Here is an 18,183-nt window from a genome sequence, read left to right as displayed (position 1 = left end):
ACTGCTGACAGTGTCCTCTTCTATCTGGAGTAGCTGGGCTGGGGGGGAGGTGTCATTGAGGTAGCTGGGGGAATGTCACACTACGCTGTGTAGGCTTAGCTATGGTGTGCAGCTGACAGAGAGGCTGGGGGAAGGTCACACACAGATGTGGGGGAGGGGCAGGGTAGCCATGAGTATTTGGTGACTGCAGGCCCTCCCTGGAAGCTAGTGTGCCCCTGTCTAGGCCTAGCTGGAAGGCTGTGCTCCTAAGAAAGTCCAACCCCAGGGTACATTGGTCCTGTACAGCTGCTACCCACACAGGATGGTGCACTGTCCTGCCCCCTAACCTTTCATGGGTGCCAGCTCACCTGTGACCGTGCGGGCTGAAACTGAGTCCAACCTGGTACAATGTCTGACTTCACCGGGGTTACTGTGGACTCAATGCAGGGCACCCCCTTGACAGGGATGTAACAAAAGTCCCCAACACAGTTCTGGTCCACCGAAAATACAGGCTACATCCGCTTGCAGTTGTCTGCTTTTGGGGGAAGTAGAGCCTTTCCCCCTCGTCTGGGCCGTTGGGCTCCTCCTGATGATAGTGGGGGTTGGTAAGAGAGCCAGGGGTCCTCACTGCCCCGGGTCTTTACCTTTCCTTGTGCTCTGGGGGACATATGGCAATTCCTGTCCAAATAGCCTGGCTGACCACACCCCCAGCAGACCATGGGTTCGGGGTGTGTGTTGCATGTGATCTCTGTGTTGCGTGCTGTCTGTGGCGATATAGCACGAATGAGTTTAGTCATTTCCGTCACCCATACAGGCTTTCCAGGCTCTGCACCACAGCCCGCACAGTGGGTGTATCTCCAAACGCCCCCACTGTTTGCTTCTGTAATGACTTGGGATGAGTTACCTGGGTCTGTGTGTGCAGCTCCGTAGTAGAGCGTGCCTGTATGAACTGGTCACGTGCCAGCTTGCTCTGCACGGAGGGGGCATGTGAGCGCATGCCTGCCAGTAATGCGTTCAGTGTCATTAGCAAGCACCCGTAGCGGCTCCCCTGGCAGCCTGCATCTTCTACTCAGTTCGGAGCCCAGCAGCCAGGGTTGGAAGCAGTGTCCAAAGTGCCTCATTGTTCCAACTAACACCCCATAATCATGTCTGTCTTCCGGGCTAAGCAACAACAAACAGGACAAAGCATTGTCCGTGAGGCACAAAGCTAGTTGAAGTCCTCCATCTTCATCCGACCACCCCCCTAAATGAGCAGTTCTAACTGGGCATGATACTTCCCAAACCACCTTACCAGAGTACAGTAATGACCTTGATTAAATAATAAATACAATTATGTATTAACAGGATTGAGTTTTCGATTGAATGGTTTATTAACCAGAACTCACAGGCTACTGTTTGGCCACAGCTTACGCCAAATAAATCCATGATTCATCCAATGGCATTGAGGAGTATACCACCTCTGTCATCGGCTTCATCCATAAGTGCATCGACGACGTCGTTCCCACAGTGACCGTATGTACATATCCCAACCAGAAGCCTGTAATCCATTGCAACATCCGCATCGAGCTAAAGGCTAGAGCTGCCGCTTTCAAGGAGCGGGACACTAATCCGGGCACTTATTAGAAATCCCGCTATACCCTCCGATGAACCATCAAACAGGCAAAGCGTCAATACAGGATTACGATTGAATCCTACTTCACCGGCTCTGACGCTCATCGGATGTGGCAGGGCTTGAAAACTATTACGGACTACAAAGGGAAACCCAGATGTGACCTGCCCAGTGACGCGAGCCTACCAGAAGAGCGAAATGCCTTTTTATGCTCGCTTCGAGGCAAGCAACACTGAAGCGTGCACGAGAGAACCAGCTGTTCTGGATGACTGTGTGATAACACTCTCGGTAGCCGACGTGAGCAAGACCTTTAAACAGGTCAACATTCACAAAGCCGCGGGGCCAGACAGATTACCAGGACTTGTACTCAAAGCATGCGCAGACCAACTGGCAAGTGTCTTCACTTACATTTTCCACCTCTCCCTTAATGAGTCTGTAATACCAACATGTTTCAAGCAGACCACCATAGTCCCTGTGCCCAAGGAAGAGAAGGTAACCTGCCTAAATGATTACCGCCCCGTAGCACTCACATTCGGTAGCCATTAAGTGGTTGAAAGGCTGGTCATGGCTCACAACAGCATCCTCCCGGATACCCTAGACCCACTCCAGTACGCATACCGCCCCAACAGATGACGCAATCTTAATCGCACTTTCTCACCAGGATAAAAACAAACCCTTTGTGAGAATACAGTTCATTAATCAAATGGCCAGCGGACTATTACATTGACCCCCCCCGCCCCCCCCCCCCCCCCCCCTCGGCATGCATAGTCACTTCACCCCTACCTACATGTACAAATTACTTAAACTAACCTGCACCCCCACACACTGACTCAGTACCTCCTGTACAGTATATAGCGTTTAATTTTTCGTTTAAAAAAAAATATTTTTTATAAATTTGAAATATTTTCTTAACTTTTTCTTGAACTGCACTGTTGTTTAAGGGCTTGTAAGCAAGCATGGTCTTTTAAAGCTGCAATATGTACGTTTTTGGGCTACTTAACCAAATTCACATAGAAATGTGAATTATAGATATGACACTCATTGAATGCAAGTCTACGGCTGCTGTTACACGACGAAACTTGCATGCAATTTTTAGCAGTGTTGCCAACTCATTTTCAGGGTAAGTTGCTAGAGGCAGGTTGATTTGTTGCTAAACGTTGCTAAATGACGTTGTGATAACGTAAAACTGCGTCGATTACGTAGAATACACAATAACGTTACTCAAATTGACTGGCCATCTCGGCAAAAACTATCATTTGACATTTGTTCCGGTACAGACTCCCACTCTTTTCTGTACTTCTGACTGTACAATTTTGATTGAGACATGTTGATTTATGTTGTAAGTTCTGTTAAAGATCAAACATTCGTGACCAACTGTGTTCATTGGGTTTGTCTCGTCGAACGCATACTACTGCAGCTCAGCCAACAATGATTTGCAATTTGCTGAAATTGCTGCTGACCTGCTGCTGACGTCACTCACAATGCACTTTTGCAGCCAGACACGTGTGTTGTGACAATGTGTGACAGAGAAAATCATTTTTGTGTCATTTAGAGGGAAAATGCGTGCATGTTAGCGTTTGAGTCACTTTTCACAAGTTGCTAAAAGTACCAAATACATTTTTAAAAGTAGCTAAATTTGATGATAGGTGGTGTTTGAAAAAAAAAATGTGCAAAATCTAGCAACAAAATTGCTAAGTTGCCATCACTGATTTTTATTTGCTTTACAACTGAGTTGCTTGATTGCTTCGGAAACACCCCCCTGCAACTAATTTTCAACTTGGTTGCATCCAGTTGAAACTTTGCAACTTTGAAACTAATTGTAAGCAACAACCTATCAAAACAAACACTTTTGTCACATGATCCATTCGAAGATTCGGAATTCCGACCCAGTTGTCATGTCAACACAGCCGTCAGTGCTGCAGTGCTGCGCAACCCGGAATCAGGGCTGACAGAACAGAGACTAGCATAGATGTATAAACATTATTGGCATCATGGCTTGTCATGGTTTATGTATATGGTTTAGCAATCAATAACAAATTGAGGTGATCCTAAACCTCTCACGGAACAGTTAACTGTTCGGTTAACTGCTCGGCTGCCCGGAGCCCCAGAACAGGGCTCCGGGCAGCCGAGCGGAAATGGAGGAAAACTCGCCTCCCTGCGGACCTGGCATCCTTTCACTCCCTCCTCTCTACATTTTCCTCTTCTGTCTCTGCTGCTAAAGCCACTTTCTACCACTCTAAATTCCAAGCATCTGCCTCTAACCCTAGGAAGCTCTTTGCCACCTTCTCCTCCCTCCTGAATCCTCCTCCCCCTCCCCCCCCCCCCTCCCTCTCTGCAGACGACTTCGTCAACCATTTTGAAAAGAAGGTCGACGACATCCGATCCTCGTTCGCTAAGTCAAACGACACCGCTGGTTCTGCTCACACTGCCCAACCCTGTGCTTTGACCTCTTTCTCCCCTCTCTCTCCAGATGAAATCTCGCGTCTTGTGATGGCCGGCCGCCCAACAACCTGCCCGCTTGACCCTATCCCCTCCTCTCTTCTCCAGACCATTTCCGGAGACCTTCTACCTTACCTCACCTCGCTCATCAACTCATCCTTGACCGCTGGCTACGTCCCTTCCGTCTTCAAGAGAGCGAGAGTTGCACCCCTTCTGAAAAAACCTACACTCGATCCCTCCGATGTCAACAACTACAGACCAGTATCCCTTCTTTCTTTTCTCTCCAAAACTCTTGAACGTGCCGTCCTTGGCCAGCTCTCCTGCTATCTCTCTCAGAATGACCTTCTTGATCCAAATCAGTCAGGTTTCAAGACTAGTCACTCAACTGAGACTGCTCTTCTCTGTATCACGGAGGCGCTCCGCACTGCTAAAGCTAACTCTCTCTCCTCTGCTCTCATCCTTCTAGACCTATCGGCTGCCTTCGATACTGTGAACCATCAGATCCTCCTCTCCACCCTCTCCGAGTTGGGCATCTCCGGCACGGCCCACGCTTGGATTGCGTCCTACATGACAGGTCGCTCCTACCAGGTGGCGTGGCGAGAATCTGTCTCCTCACCACGCGCTCTCACCACTGGTGTCCCCCAGGGCTCTGTTCTAGGCCCTCTCCTATTCTCGCTATACACCAAGTCACTTGGCTCTGTCATAACCTCACATGGTCTCTCCTATCATTGCTATGCAGACGACACACAATTAATCTTCTCCTTTCCCCCTTCTGATGACCAGGTGGCGAATCGCATCTCTGCATGTCTGGCAGACATATCAGTGTGGATGACGGATCACCACCTCAAGCTGAACCTCGGCAAGACGGAGCTGCTCTTCCTCCCGGGGAAGGACTGTCCGTTCCATGATCTCGCCATCACGGTTGACAACTCCATTGTGTCCTCCTCCCAGAGCGCTAAGAACCTTGGCGTGATCCTGGACAACACCCTGTCGTTCTCCACCAACATCAAGGCGGTGGCCCGTTCCTGTAGGTTCATGCTCTACAACATCCGCAGAGTACGACCCTGCCTCACACAGGAAGCGGCGCAGGTCCTAATCCAGGCACTTGTCATCTCCCGTCTGGATTACTGCAACTCGCTGCTGGCTGGGCTCCCTGCCTGTGCCATTAAACCCCTACAACTCATCCAGAACGCCGCAGCCCGTCTGGTGTTCAACCTTCCCAAGTTCTCTCACGTCACCCCGCTCCTCCGCTCTCTCCACTGGCTTCCAGTTGAAGCTCGCATCCGCTACAAGACCATGGTGCTTGCCTACGGAGCTGTGAGGGGAACGGCACCTCAGTACCTTCAGGCTCTGATCAGGCCCTACACCCAAACAAGGGCACTGCGTTCATCCACCTCTGGCCTGCTCGCCTCCCTACCACTGAGGAAGTACAGTTCCCGCTCAGCCCAGTCAAAACTGTTCGCTGCTCTGGCCCCCCAATGGTGGAACAAACTCCCTCACGACGCCAGGACAGCGGAGTCAATCACCACCTTCCGGAGACACCTGAAACCCCACCTCTTCAAGGAATACCTAGGATAAAGCAATCCTTCTGCCCCCCCCCCCCCCCCCCCCTCCCTTAAAAGATCTGATGCACTATTGTAAAGTGGCTGTTCCACTGGATGTCATAAGGTGAATGCACCAATTTGTAAGTCGCTCTGGATAAGAGCGTCTGCTAAATGACTTAAATGTAATGTAAATGTTAACTGAAATTTTCCAACATGAACTGTGCTAGCTATCTTAGTTCGCTGCTAGCTTGGTTAGTATGTTCCTGTGGATGTATCGAGCCTGTGGCCTGCTAGAGGTCATTTTGCAGGGCTCTGGCAGTGCTACTCCTTGCACAAAGGCGGAGGTAGCGGCCCTGCTGCTGGGTTGTTGCCCTCCTACGGCCTCCTCCACGTCTCCTGATGTACTGGCCTGTCTCCTGGTAGCGCCTCCATGCTCTGGACACTACGCTGACAGACACAGCAAACCTTCTTGCCACAGCTCGCATTAATGTGCCATCCTGGATGAGCTGCACTTGTGTGGTTTGTAGACTCCGTCTCATACTACCACTAGAGTGAGAGCACCGCCAGCATTCAAAAGTGACAAAAACATCAGCCAGGAAGCATAGGAACTGAGAAGTGGTCTGTGGTCACCACCTGCAGAATCACTCCTGTTTTTGGGGGTGTCTTGCTAATTGCCTATAATTTCCGCCTTTTGTCTATTCCATTTGCACAACAGCATGTGCAATTTATTGTCAATCAGTGTTGCTTCCTAAGTGGACAGTTTGATTTCACAGAAGTGTGATTGACTTGGAGTTACATTGTGTTGTTTAAGTGTTCCCTTTATTTTTTTGAGCAGTGTATAACATTTTACCCCCTTTTTCTCCCCAATATCGTAATATCCAATTGGATTGAAGTGCCTGATGTAAGTCATCCTGGTGCATTCTAAAACCATTATATAGTCTAATTGATTTGGTTTGAAAGGAATTTGATTTCCATTGCCAGCATGAACGACAACAATGACCGTTTATAATGAAAACAATTTCTATTAATTTTCTAGTCTTCTATTCTTGGAATTTTAGAGTTGTAGGATTTTTTTTGTGTGTTTTTGTTTTTCCCCCCCGTTTTCCCCCAGTCTTGTCCCATCGCTGCAACTCCCGTACAGACTCGAGAGGCGAAGCTCGAGAGCCGTGCGTCCTCCGAAACAACCCTGCCAAGCCGCACTGCTTCTTGACACAATGCACACTTAACCCGGTAGGCAGCTGAACCAATGTGACGGAGGAAACACCGTACACCTGGCGACAGTGTCAGCGTGCGTGCGCCCGGCCCGACACAGGAGATGCTAGAGCTCGATGGGACAAGGACAACCCGGCCGGTCAAACCCTCCCCTAACCTGGACGACATTGGGCCGATTGTGCGTCGCCTCATTGGTCTCCCGGTTGCGGCCAGCTGCGACACAGCCCAGTATTGAACCAGGATCCGTAGTAACACAGCTAGCCCTGCGAAGCAGTGCCTAACACGGAACCCAAACCGGCTGCACGCGTGCGCTATCGTGTATACATTTATTTTGTCCCCCCACACCAAACGTGATCACGACACGCAGGTTAAAATATCAAAACAAACTCTGAACCAATGACATTCATTTGGGGATAGGTCAAAAAGCATTAAACATTTATGGCAATTTAGCTAGTTAGCTTGCACTTGCTAGCTAATTTGTCCTATTTAGCTAGCTTGCTGTTACTAGCTAATTTGTCCTGGGATATAAACATTGAGTTGTTATTTTACCTGAAATGCACAAGGTCCTCTACTCCAACAATTATTCCACACAAAAAACGGCCAACTGAATCATTTCTAGTCATCTCTCCTCATTCCAGGCTTTTTCATCTTTGAACTTATATGGTGATTGGCATCTACACTTTCATAGTATTACCACGACGACCGGCAAAACATTTAGTCTTTCAATCACCCAGGTGGGTATAACCAATGAGGAGATGGCACGTGGGTACCTGCTTCTATAAACCAATGAGGAGATGGGAGAGGCAGGACTTGCAGCGTGATTTGCGTCAGAAATAGGAATGACTTCCATTTTAGCCCTTGGCATTGCAGACACTCGTTGGCGTACGCAATAATTGAATAACATGGATTTCTAAATTTATTTTGCTACGCTCGCGCATGCGACGTGTCCGGTCTGGTCAGCATGTTAGACCGCTGCCCCACTCAGGAGGCCCCTGTTGAATTTCTTCTTAATGAGTTTAATCCATAATCAGTTGGACATGAGTAGTGCCATAAGTATTGAAGCACAGGTGATTGAACAGGAAGTCCAGTTAATACTGTAACACTAATAGTAATCTTCACTTGCCAGCTGTGCTCTGGCAGTCAGCTACTTTATTGGGCATCCAGAACCTAAGGACGGTCTTGAATAGGAGCACAAGTCTTAGGTCAGCACTTTTCCCTGTCCAGACACTGACTACAGGCAGACAATGGAGCTGGTTGGTGTTACAGTAGGTTATGTAGAATTCCCAGGTTTTCCAGAAATCCCATTTGGAAGAATCCTGAAATCAGAAGGGAATAAGCAGGAAATCTGGTATCTTCCCATGTGGATTTAAAAACAAATAAAAAAAACATTATTTCACCTTTATTTAACCAGGTAGGCCAGTTGAAAACAAGTTCTCATTTACAACTGTGACCTGGCCAAGATAAAGCAAAGCAGTGCGACAAAAAACAACAGAGTTACACATGGGATAAACAAAAGTACAGTACAGATTTATGGAACACCGTAATTTAATTATTACGGTTTGATATGACATGACTCGGCTACAGTCACAGTTGGCAAATGGAACTGTTATGAGGCATGGGCCCTGGTCAAAGGTAGTGCACTACATTGGGAATAGGGTGCCATTTGGGATGTACTTTGTGTTGAGAGGTGTGGGTTATCGGGTTGTTACTAGCCTTATCACAGTCCTGTCGGTGTCCTATGAGCTTCCTGATGCTATTGACGAGCAGTAGTATTGTCCCTGTACATCATGGACCCTATTTATTTATGGGGGGGGGGGATTCTCCTCACTCATGTTTCCCCCATCAAAGTGTCAGTGTGTCACGTTTACCAAAAGTCCCAACAAGTGTGACTCTACGGTGGGTAAGATTAGACATTGTGTTCACACACACGTTATCCAGTTTGGCCCCATCATTCTCCTTTCATTATGTCCTTTGTATTTAACTGCAGTCCCCTCAGTGTTGTACACCTGTTTGTCATCCTGGTGATTCATTGTGTCTCAAATGACACCCTATTCCCTATATAGTGCTCTACTTTTGGCCAGAGCCTGGTCAAAAATAGTGCACTACATAGGGAATAGGATATAATTTGGGATGTGTATACCTTATGTGCTGTGGGTTCTCACCCTAATGGCCTCGGGTGAAGGTGAATGACCCCATGGCCATGTAAAAGTGTTTGCTTATTGCTATAGTAACGGTGCCCCAAACTGTCAGAAAGAGTAGATCTCTCCCAGCCAGGTATTCCAGGTATGCATATGTGACTTAACCCTTAGATGAAAGGAGCAATGGTATTGGAGTACTGTGGATGGAACCAATATTCCTGTGGGCCTCCGGGGCCAATGTTGTGCATCTAAGGCTCAACACAGTTCAGTATTCTAATTATGTATGGAAATAGCCATGGTTATGTGGGTTTGCAATAGCAGTGATACATTTTTAGTGGTTTGTCTTCTGTCAGCTATTGAAAGCATTTTTATTTGCCTTGCTGAACTATTATGCCATGTTTCCTTTTGTTGATATTGGTTTTTAAAGGGTATGAACCTTACTTTGACCATGTCACGAATGTGAGGTATGAAGTATGACTGACTCGGGGCCATGCAAAACATCATAGCTCAAATAAACTGAATATACATTCTGCAATGTGTCCACTGATAAAGCACCAATGTGCCTATCTTGGTGTTCCAATAAATAATTAATGAAACACAGGTCTGGCTGTGGCTTTGCTGATAGTGGCCCACTGTTATTATTTCATAGATGGGAAGCAACATGGCATCCTGATGATGGATTACAGAATGTGTGTCCCAAATGGCACCATATTCCCTATATAGTACACTACTTTTGACCAGAGCCCATAGGTCATTTGGGACACAAATAGAAGAATGCATTCAGAAAAAGAACAGTTCTGTAGTTAAGGCCAACCTTTTGATGTTCGTGCTTTGCTTAGAGGGAACTGTTTGTCAAATTTGTGTACAGAATAACAACAACGTTTTTTTTCTGTCTTGATGGTTTATACAGCAAAAAGGGACTTTCACCCTTGTTGGTTATTATAGGCCTTGCACATCCTGTCAATTAAATGTTTTCTCCGACAGGAACCATTTATGTTAATTCCTGTGGCTGATGGAGAGTCAATACAAGCAGCACAACTGTTTTCATTCTCTAGTCCACACCAAGCACATGTTTAGATTCCACCTGAGGTTATACTCTCCAATTTTGTCTGCATCAGTTTCTCCTCGTTTTGATTTCCAACTGAAGAGAAGCTAATGAATAAAACAAAAGTATTTAACTTTTAATCGAGACCATGTGTTCTTCCTTGATAGATGTGTTTAACATGTTGTGTTAGTTGAACAAAGACTCAGACTTCGTTGGAAGTAAGCCATCATTTGACAGGCTAAATAGAGTAACATAATATGGAATTTTGAGAACCAAGTGGAAAAAGAGGACCAAATTGGAAATCAGACGCCTTTGGGCATTATTGTGTTTTATCATCGGTCCTTTTTTAAAATCCGGCTGGAGCAACTTCATACTTATCAATTCAATCAATAAACGAATGAACCAATCAGTCTCTCAATCCATGTGAAGATGTGCAGCTCTGTTTGTCCTTAGACAGGCTACTGTACCTTAATGTGTTCCTACCTTCACTCATTTTATCCATGCAAACAGGAGAAAAAGGAGGGACGCTCACAAACCCAGCCCCAGGGACAGCCAGTGGTGATTCCACTACCCTCACAAACTGCCCCTCCTACGGCAAAGGCAGCCCAACACGGAATACAGTGAGTTGGCTTCTCTCTGATTTATGTTTACCCTCTCTCTTTCTGTTGCACATACAATAAACATGAAGTCATTGAGAAAGTATGTACCTTTTTTTTTATAGTGTTGAATGTTATAATGCAACACGGCGCATGGTGATGTCATCGTTGAAGTCCGTCATTGTCTGTCCACTGCAGGGCAGAAATGGCATCTTTATAACCTCAGCAAAAAAGAAACGTTCTCTCACTGTCAACTGCATTTATTTTCAGCAAACTTAGTGTAAATATTTGTATGAACATAAGATTCAACATCTGAGACATGAACTGAACAAGTTCCACAGACATGTGACTAACAGAAATGGAATGTGTCCCTGAACAAAGGGGGGGGGTAAAAATCAAAAGTAACAGTCATTAGCTGGTGTGGCCACCAGCTGCATTAAGTACTGCAGTGCATCTCCTCCTCATGGACTGCACCAGATTTGCCAGTTCTTGCTGTGAGATGTTACCCCACTCCTCCACCAAGGCACCTGCAAGTTCCCGGACATTTCTGGGGGGAATGGCCCTAGCTTTCACCCTCCGATCTAACAGTTCCCAGACATGCTCAATGGGATTGAGATCTGGGCTCTTCGCTGGCCATGGCAGAACATTGACATTCCTGTCTTGCAGGAAATCACGCAGAGAACGAGCTGTATGGCTGGTGGCATTGTCATGCTGGAGGGTCATGTCAGTATGAGCCTGCAGGAAGGGTTCCACATGAGGGAGGAGGATGTCTTCCCTGTAATGCACAGTGTTGAGATTGTTGTTATTGCAGCCAATCTCAGTCCGATGATACTGACACACACCGCCCCAGACCATGACGGACCCTCCACCTCCAAATTGATCCCGCTCCAGAGTACAGGCCTCGGTGTAACGTTCATTCCTTCAACGATAAACGTCAGTAGAAAGGCCTCTTTAGTGTCCTAAATTTTTATAACTGTGACCTTAATTGCCTACCGTCTGTAAGCTGTTAGTGTCTTAACGACCGTTCCACAGGTGCATGTTCATTAATTGTTTATAGTTCATTGAACAAGCATGCGAAACGGTGTTTAAACCCTTTACAATCAAGATCTGTAAAGTTATTTGGATTTTTACAAATTATCTTCGAAAGACAGGGTCCTGAAGAAAAAGGGACGTTTCTTTTTTTGCTGAGTTTATATATAGATCCCCTATGGTATTGATCCCTAGTTCTCCCCATTGCTCTAAGGTGTTAGAGGGGGCAAAGGAGGGATTTCTGGCAACAGGAAGCAGGAATGATATTGGTGTAAGGTCAAAATAGACTTAAATTTGCTTCCAGATTCGGACTGTGCTGTGTATAATAGGATTGTCACTATAAAGTGACATCAACTTCACAGGTGACAAAATCACAGCGCCAATAGAGCAGTGGGGGCAATCCTCACACTCCGTACTAAGCCAGCTGGATGACGGAAATGCATCATCCAGCAAAACGTAACAGCACAGAGGTTAGCAGCCCAATAGTAAAATATAACATTTGGGAGAGACAATCCTCCTTCCATCTTGGAATTAGAGGTGTTTTTACCTATCCTGTGTGTTTTATAATCCCAGATGAATGGATTGATAATTGAGTCCAGTTGTTTATGAAAGGACTTAGATATGAATACTGGGATGTTCTGGAAAAGGTAAAGCAGTTGTGGGAGGAAGACCATTTTAATGGCATTAATTCTTCCGAGGAATGAAATTGGGAGAGTTCTTAAATTGTATGTTTGTCTTGAGTTTTTGCATCAGAGGGGGGAAATTCTCTTTAAATAGTGAGGGGTATTGTTTGGTAACTACATACAGTGCCTTGCAAAAGTATTCATCCCCCATTTAAGTTTTTCTTATTTTGTTGCATTACAACCTGTAATTTAAATAGATTTTTATTTGGATTATGTAATGGACATATACAAAATAGTCAATTGGTGAAGTGAAGTTGAAAATATATTTTTTTTAATAAAAAAAATGAAAAGTGGTGCATTCATATGTATTACCCCCTTTGCTATGAAGCCCCTGAATAAGATCTAGTGCACCCAATTACCTTTAGAAGTCACATAATTAGTTAGTTTGCACACAGGTGGACTTTATTTGTCACATGATCTGTTACATGATCTCAGTGTGTATATATACACCTGTTCTGAAAGGCCCCAGAGTCTGCAACACCACTAAGCAAGGGGCACCATGAAGACCAAGGAGCTCTCCAAACAGGTCAGGGACAAAGTTGTGGAGAAGTACAGATGTTTTTCTAACCCAACACTGATATCTGAAACTTTGAACATCCCACAGAGCACCATTTTAAATCCATTATTAAAAATGTTAAAGAATATGGAACCACAACAAACCTGCCAAGAGTGCCGCCCACCAAAACTCATGGACCAGGCAAGGAGGACATTAATCACAGAGTCAACAAAGAGACAAAGATGACCCTGAAGGACCTGCAAAGCTCCACAGTGGAGATTGGAGTATCTGTCTATAGGACGACTTTAAGCCGTACACTCCACAGTGCTGGGCATTACGGAAGAGTGGTTAGAAAAAAGCCATTGCTTAACGAAAAAAATAACCAAACATGTTTGGTGTTCGCCAAAAGGCATGTGGGAGACTCCCCAAACATATGGAAGAAGGTACTCTGGTAAGATGAGGGTCAAATTTTGCTTTTTGGCCATCAAGGAAAATACTATGTCTGGCGCAAACCCAACACCTCTCATCACCCCCGAGAACACCATCCACATGTTTTTCCATCGGCAGGGACTGGTAAACTGGTCAGAGTTGAAGGAATGATGGATAGCGCTAAATACAGGGACATTTTTGAGGGAAACCGGTTTCAGTCTTCCAGAGATTTGAGACTGGGACCGAGGTTCACCTTCCAGCAGGCACATGACCCTAAGCATACTGCTAAAGCAACCCTTGAGTGGTTTAAGGGGAAACATTTAAATGTCTAGTCAAAGCCCAGACCTCAATCCAATTATCTGTGGTATCCAACTTGAAGGAGCTGGAGCAGTTTTGCCTTGAAGAATGGGCAAAAATCCCAGCAGCTAGATGTGCCAAGCTTAGAGACATACCCCAAGAGACTTGCAGTTGTAATTGCTCCAAAAGGTGACTCTACAAAGTATTGACTTTGGGGGGGTGAATAGTTATGCACGCTCAAGTTTTTTTCTTGTTTGTGTCGCAAGAAAAAATATTTTGCATCTGCAAAGTGGTATGCATGTTGTGTAAATCAAATGATACAACCCCCCCCCCAAAAAAAATGTACATTTAAATTCCAGGTTGTAAGACAACATAAAAGGAAAAATGTCAACGGGGGTGAATACTTTCGCAAGCCACTGTAGAGGAGAATGTCATCTGTGTATAGTGAAATCCTATTTAGATTATCTTTAGTATTATATCCGTATATTGCTGCATGAGATCTTATCGCCTGAGCGAGAGGTTCAATGATTAGAGCAAAAAGTAGAGGCAACAGCGCACAACCTTGCTTTGTCCCTCTATAAAGTTTCAACCGTGGCGACAAAGTTTGGTTAGTGGGTATTCTCGCACAGGGGTTCCTATAATAAAAGCTGGATTCATTTTGTGAACCCATCTCCAAAATTACATTTCTGTCGGACCTTGAATGGATAGGACCAATCAACTTGGTCAAAGTCCTTTTCGGCGTCCAGAGATATAACTGCAAGGTCCACATTGGGTAACCTTTGAGAATACATAATGTTGAGGCACCTGAGATTGAAGAATGAGTCTCTGTTAGGGATAAAGAAGACTGCACATTTTAGAATGGCCTTTTATTGTCCACAGCACAAGGTGCACCTGTGTAAGGATCATGTTGTTTAATCAGCTTGATATGCCACACCTGTCAGGTGGAAGTATTATCTTGGCAAAGGAGAAATGCTCACTAACAGGGATGTAAACAAATTTGTGCACAAAATTTGAGAGAAATAAGCTTTTTGTGCGTTTTGAAAATTTCGAGGATATTTTATTTCACCTCATGAAACATGGAACCGACATTTTATATGTTGCTTTTTTAATATTTTTGTTAGTATACTTACAGATACAGGGTAATAATACATTAGAAATGTTTGTAGGTAGACTCCACTGACTTTGGGGCCAATCAAGCTTCTTTTGTTAGATGAATTTAATATTTAATGTCACTAACATGTTTGCCCTGAGCTCAAGCTAAATCCTTCACCTTCTTGTGATTCTTTTGTTTGCTGACAGGGCCTGTCAATGTCATGTTTTGAGTGTGTCATGCCACGTCTGTGAGATAATAACCCAATGGCAAAGTAGGGTGCCAATGGCTGTGTCCCAAATGGCACCCTACTCCCTGTACAGTTCACTACTTTTGACCAGGGCCCCAACCAAAAACACATTTCAAAGCCCCTCAGTGACCCTGAACTGACACCGCTCTCACAACACTAAAAGAGCAAGAGGGCTTTAAAACACGCCACATCAAACACACAGCTGTATTGACATCATTATTAATCCCATGTGATGTTACGTGGCATTGTGTGGATTTGGGAATTGAATTGTATTCAATTCTAATAAAGGCAATGCTCAAATTCTTTGTTTAATGCTTGAAAGCCACTGCCATTGAACCGTAGAGTACAATAAGTATTTTTTGCAACGTTTTTTTTAAAGCAGATTAATGAAACTAAATGCGGCATGAGCTTTCATCCTCTGCTCAAAGGTGTGTCTGCCTTTCCTGTTTCCCAATGGAACTGGTGGTTATGAATGCTTTCGCTTAATACCACCAGTACTTGTTGTTAAGCTGGAGAGTAGTCCAACAGGCCCTTCTGGCATCTCTTGGAGGTAACATTCATGGTTTTCTACCCTGTGCCACTCTCACGTTCATCCTCAGGGGGCACCGGCTGCAGCTCCATATGGCTGCAGACTGAGGGCCCAGTGTTTCTACCAGCGTTAGGCATCTAACGTCTCAAAACAGGCAGGATAAAAGCACTTGTACTTGTCCCAACTCCTCTATTGAGACCATGGTGGTGATTAACACATTCCACACATGGGATATACACTGCTCAAAAAAATAAAGGGAACACTTAAACAACACAATGTAACTCCAAGTCAATCACACTTCTGTGAAATCAAACTCCCCACCTGTGGACGTCAGGCCCTCATACCACTCTCATGGAGTCTGTTTCTGACCGTTTGAGCAGACACATGCACATTTCTGGCCTGCTGGAGGTCATTTTGCAGGGCGCTGGCAGTGCTCCTCCTTGCACAAAGGCGGAGGTAGCGGTCCTGCTGCTGGGTTGTTGCCCTCCTACGGCCTCTTCCACGTCTCCTGATGTACTGGCCTGTCTCCTGGTAGCGCCTCCATGCTCTGGACACTACGGACACTGACAGACACAGCAAACCTTCTTGCCACAGCTCGCATTGATGTGCCCTCCTGGATGAGCTGCACTACCTGAGCCACTTGTGTGGGTTGTAGACTCCGTCTCATGCTACCACTAGAGTGAGAGCACCGCCAGCATTCAAAAGTGACCAAAACATCAGCCAGGAAGCATAGGAACTGAGAAGTGGTCTGTGGTCACCACCTGCAGAACCGTTCCTTTTTTGGGGGTGTCTTGCTAATTGCCTATAATTTCCACCTTTTGTCTATTCCATTTGCACAACAGCATGTGAAATTTATTGTCAATCAGTGTTGCTTCCTAAGTGGACAGTTTGATTTCACAGAAGTGTGATTGACTTGGAGTTACATTATGTTGTTTAAGTGTTCCCTTTATTCTTTTGAGCAGTGTACAATGACCAGGGCATCTGTCGGACTGACTGAGTACAGTATGTGGGTGTTGTCCTTATTTAGCTATTCTAATGACTTAGATTAGATACGCAGGGATGCAAATTTTGGCCAGCTAGACCTTGATTGAGCACATACTGTGATCCAGAAAACTTTGAGTAGTCAAATATGGTGACTATAGCCTACAGCGAGCATTTTTTGTTGCATATTTATTTGGGGTTGCTTATTTGCTCTTCAATTTGACTTTTGACTCTGTCACAGAAATGTGGTCGGGGGCTGAAAAGGTGTCTGAGTGCCATTTCTATACAAGCCTCAAGCCTGTGCTGGAAAATAAACATGGGAGTTATTTCCCCTAAATCATCAGGAAAGGAAGTTGCAGTTATTTTCTAATATTTCCTTAACTACCTCTACAGCTAAGTTATGGCCTTCCAAAGCTAAGCTTATGTGTATAAGAATGACAAGCTCAAAACTTGCAAAAGTAATGATTGATAAAAATCAACCATTGATTCACAATTGTTTTTATGGTTGATAAGGTCTACTGATTTGGCTCGACACCAGGGTGTATTCATTATAACGATTCTGTTGCTAATAGGTTTGTACGTTTGCAGCAGGAACTGTTTACTCCAAACTGAAAACATTTTGCAACAAAAACAAGCATTTCTATTGGACAGATTCAGGTAGGTCCCTTTCCATTTCTGTTCCGTTTGCTCTGTTTGGTTCTTATAACTGTTTACGTTGCGAGACGTAATAAATACACCCCAAATGGTTGGTGGATTGGATTAAAGAGAAAAGTATATAAAGACAGGAATCACTTCAAATAGAAATGTTATCTGTAATATGTGAAGCCCAACAGCCTATAGCTGTGTCCCTATTCCCTTTATAGTCCCCTATGGGCCCTAGTCCAGTACTTCACTACGCATGGAATAGAATGCCATTGGGGATGTGGCCTATAAAAGTGAAGTGCTTTATCAAAACAATTTACAAAAAAGTAATTCTATCATTTACAGAAATATGGGGGATGTGCAGCTTGTGACGACAACGCGGATCTCCAAGACCAGCTTGACATTAGGCAGAGGTTCTCCAAGTCAGGAGTCTCCAACCTTTACTCTTCCACCCCGCAATGCCCGGGTCAGCCCAGGAGAGACCGCACGCCTTGATGGGAAGGTAGGAATCGCTCTCTCAAAAAGCCTGTCCCAATTCGCTCCCTATATCCCTTCCCCTTGGTCCTATCTTCTTTGATGTTAGCATTTCTGAATACGTATAACTAGTGTAGTGGTAAGGCTTCCATCGTATCTGCAAACATTGAAAGATTAGGGCCATAAGGAGGAGAGGGATCCAATTTGTGAATGGACCCAAAAATGAAATGTTTTCCCCCTCCTGACTTTGTACCGGTTATATCTGTTTATTTTCAACCCACCCGAGTGTGAGTGAACTGAGCATGTTGTATAACCTTCATTGTGTTTGGAGTAGAGGTGCTGAAGTGTACTTTGTTGCCTTGGGTCAAGGTCTTGTGTTGACACCCCCCCAGGCCCAAGGCTCCTACTGTGCTGTTCACTGAGCTCTCCTTGGCATCCCTCTCTGAGCTTCACTGTCTGTTTGGACTTGGTCCAATCCCAAATCGACCCCTACGCCCTATGCACTTGTGGAGATGAGCAATATGGTGAAAACTCCACCTAGCCTATCCAAGGGGCAAGGTGGAGCTATTACCATATCACTAACACCTGTAATATCTTTTCATATCTCCACGTGCGTAGGGTTTGGGGATTGATTTGGGCACCCGTCTCCGATTTATCAGCTCACTCAGTGTGGTCATAGGTGAGCGACCAGGCTTTGTACATAAAAAATGACGGTCTCAGA

At 45.2% G+C, this 18,183-nt stretch overlaps 1 protein-coding gene across 3 annotated transcripts in view; it reads left to right on the top strand.

The window, feature by feature from the left end:
• LOC129816350 (myosin light chain kinase, smooth muscle-like) overlaps positions 1–18,183 on the top strand; it is an 89,339-nt gene that overhangs the window by 2,805 nt on the left and 68,351 nt on the right. Inside the window, exons 1-3 of one of the 3 annotated variants that reach the window (XM_055870744.1) lie at positions 5,660–6,090; positions 10,477–10,586; positions 17,334–17,490. In XM_055870744.1, the coding sequence (XP_055726719.1) occupies positions 6,073–6,090; positions 10,477–10,586; positions 17,334–17,490 (285 nt within the window). In that variant the 5' untranslated portion in view covers positions 5,660–6,072. Of the gene's footprint in view, positions 1–5,659; positions 10,587–17,333; positions 17,491–18,183 lie in introns of those variants that run through there. The other 2 variants (XM_055870745.1, XM_055870741.1) reach the window with 2 other exon arrangements.

This window comes from Salvelinus fontinalis, chromosome 19 (assembly GCF_029448725.1).
Source record: "Salvelinus fontinalis isolate EN_2023a chromosome 19, ASM2944872v1, whole genome shotgun sequence".
Taxonomy (NCBI): Eukaryota; Metazoa; Chordata; class Actinopteri; order Salmoniformes; family Salmonidae; genus Salvelinus; species Salvelinus fontinalis.
This window is presented reverse-complemented; position numbering and strand designations above follow the sequence as displayed.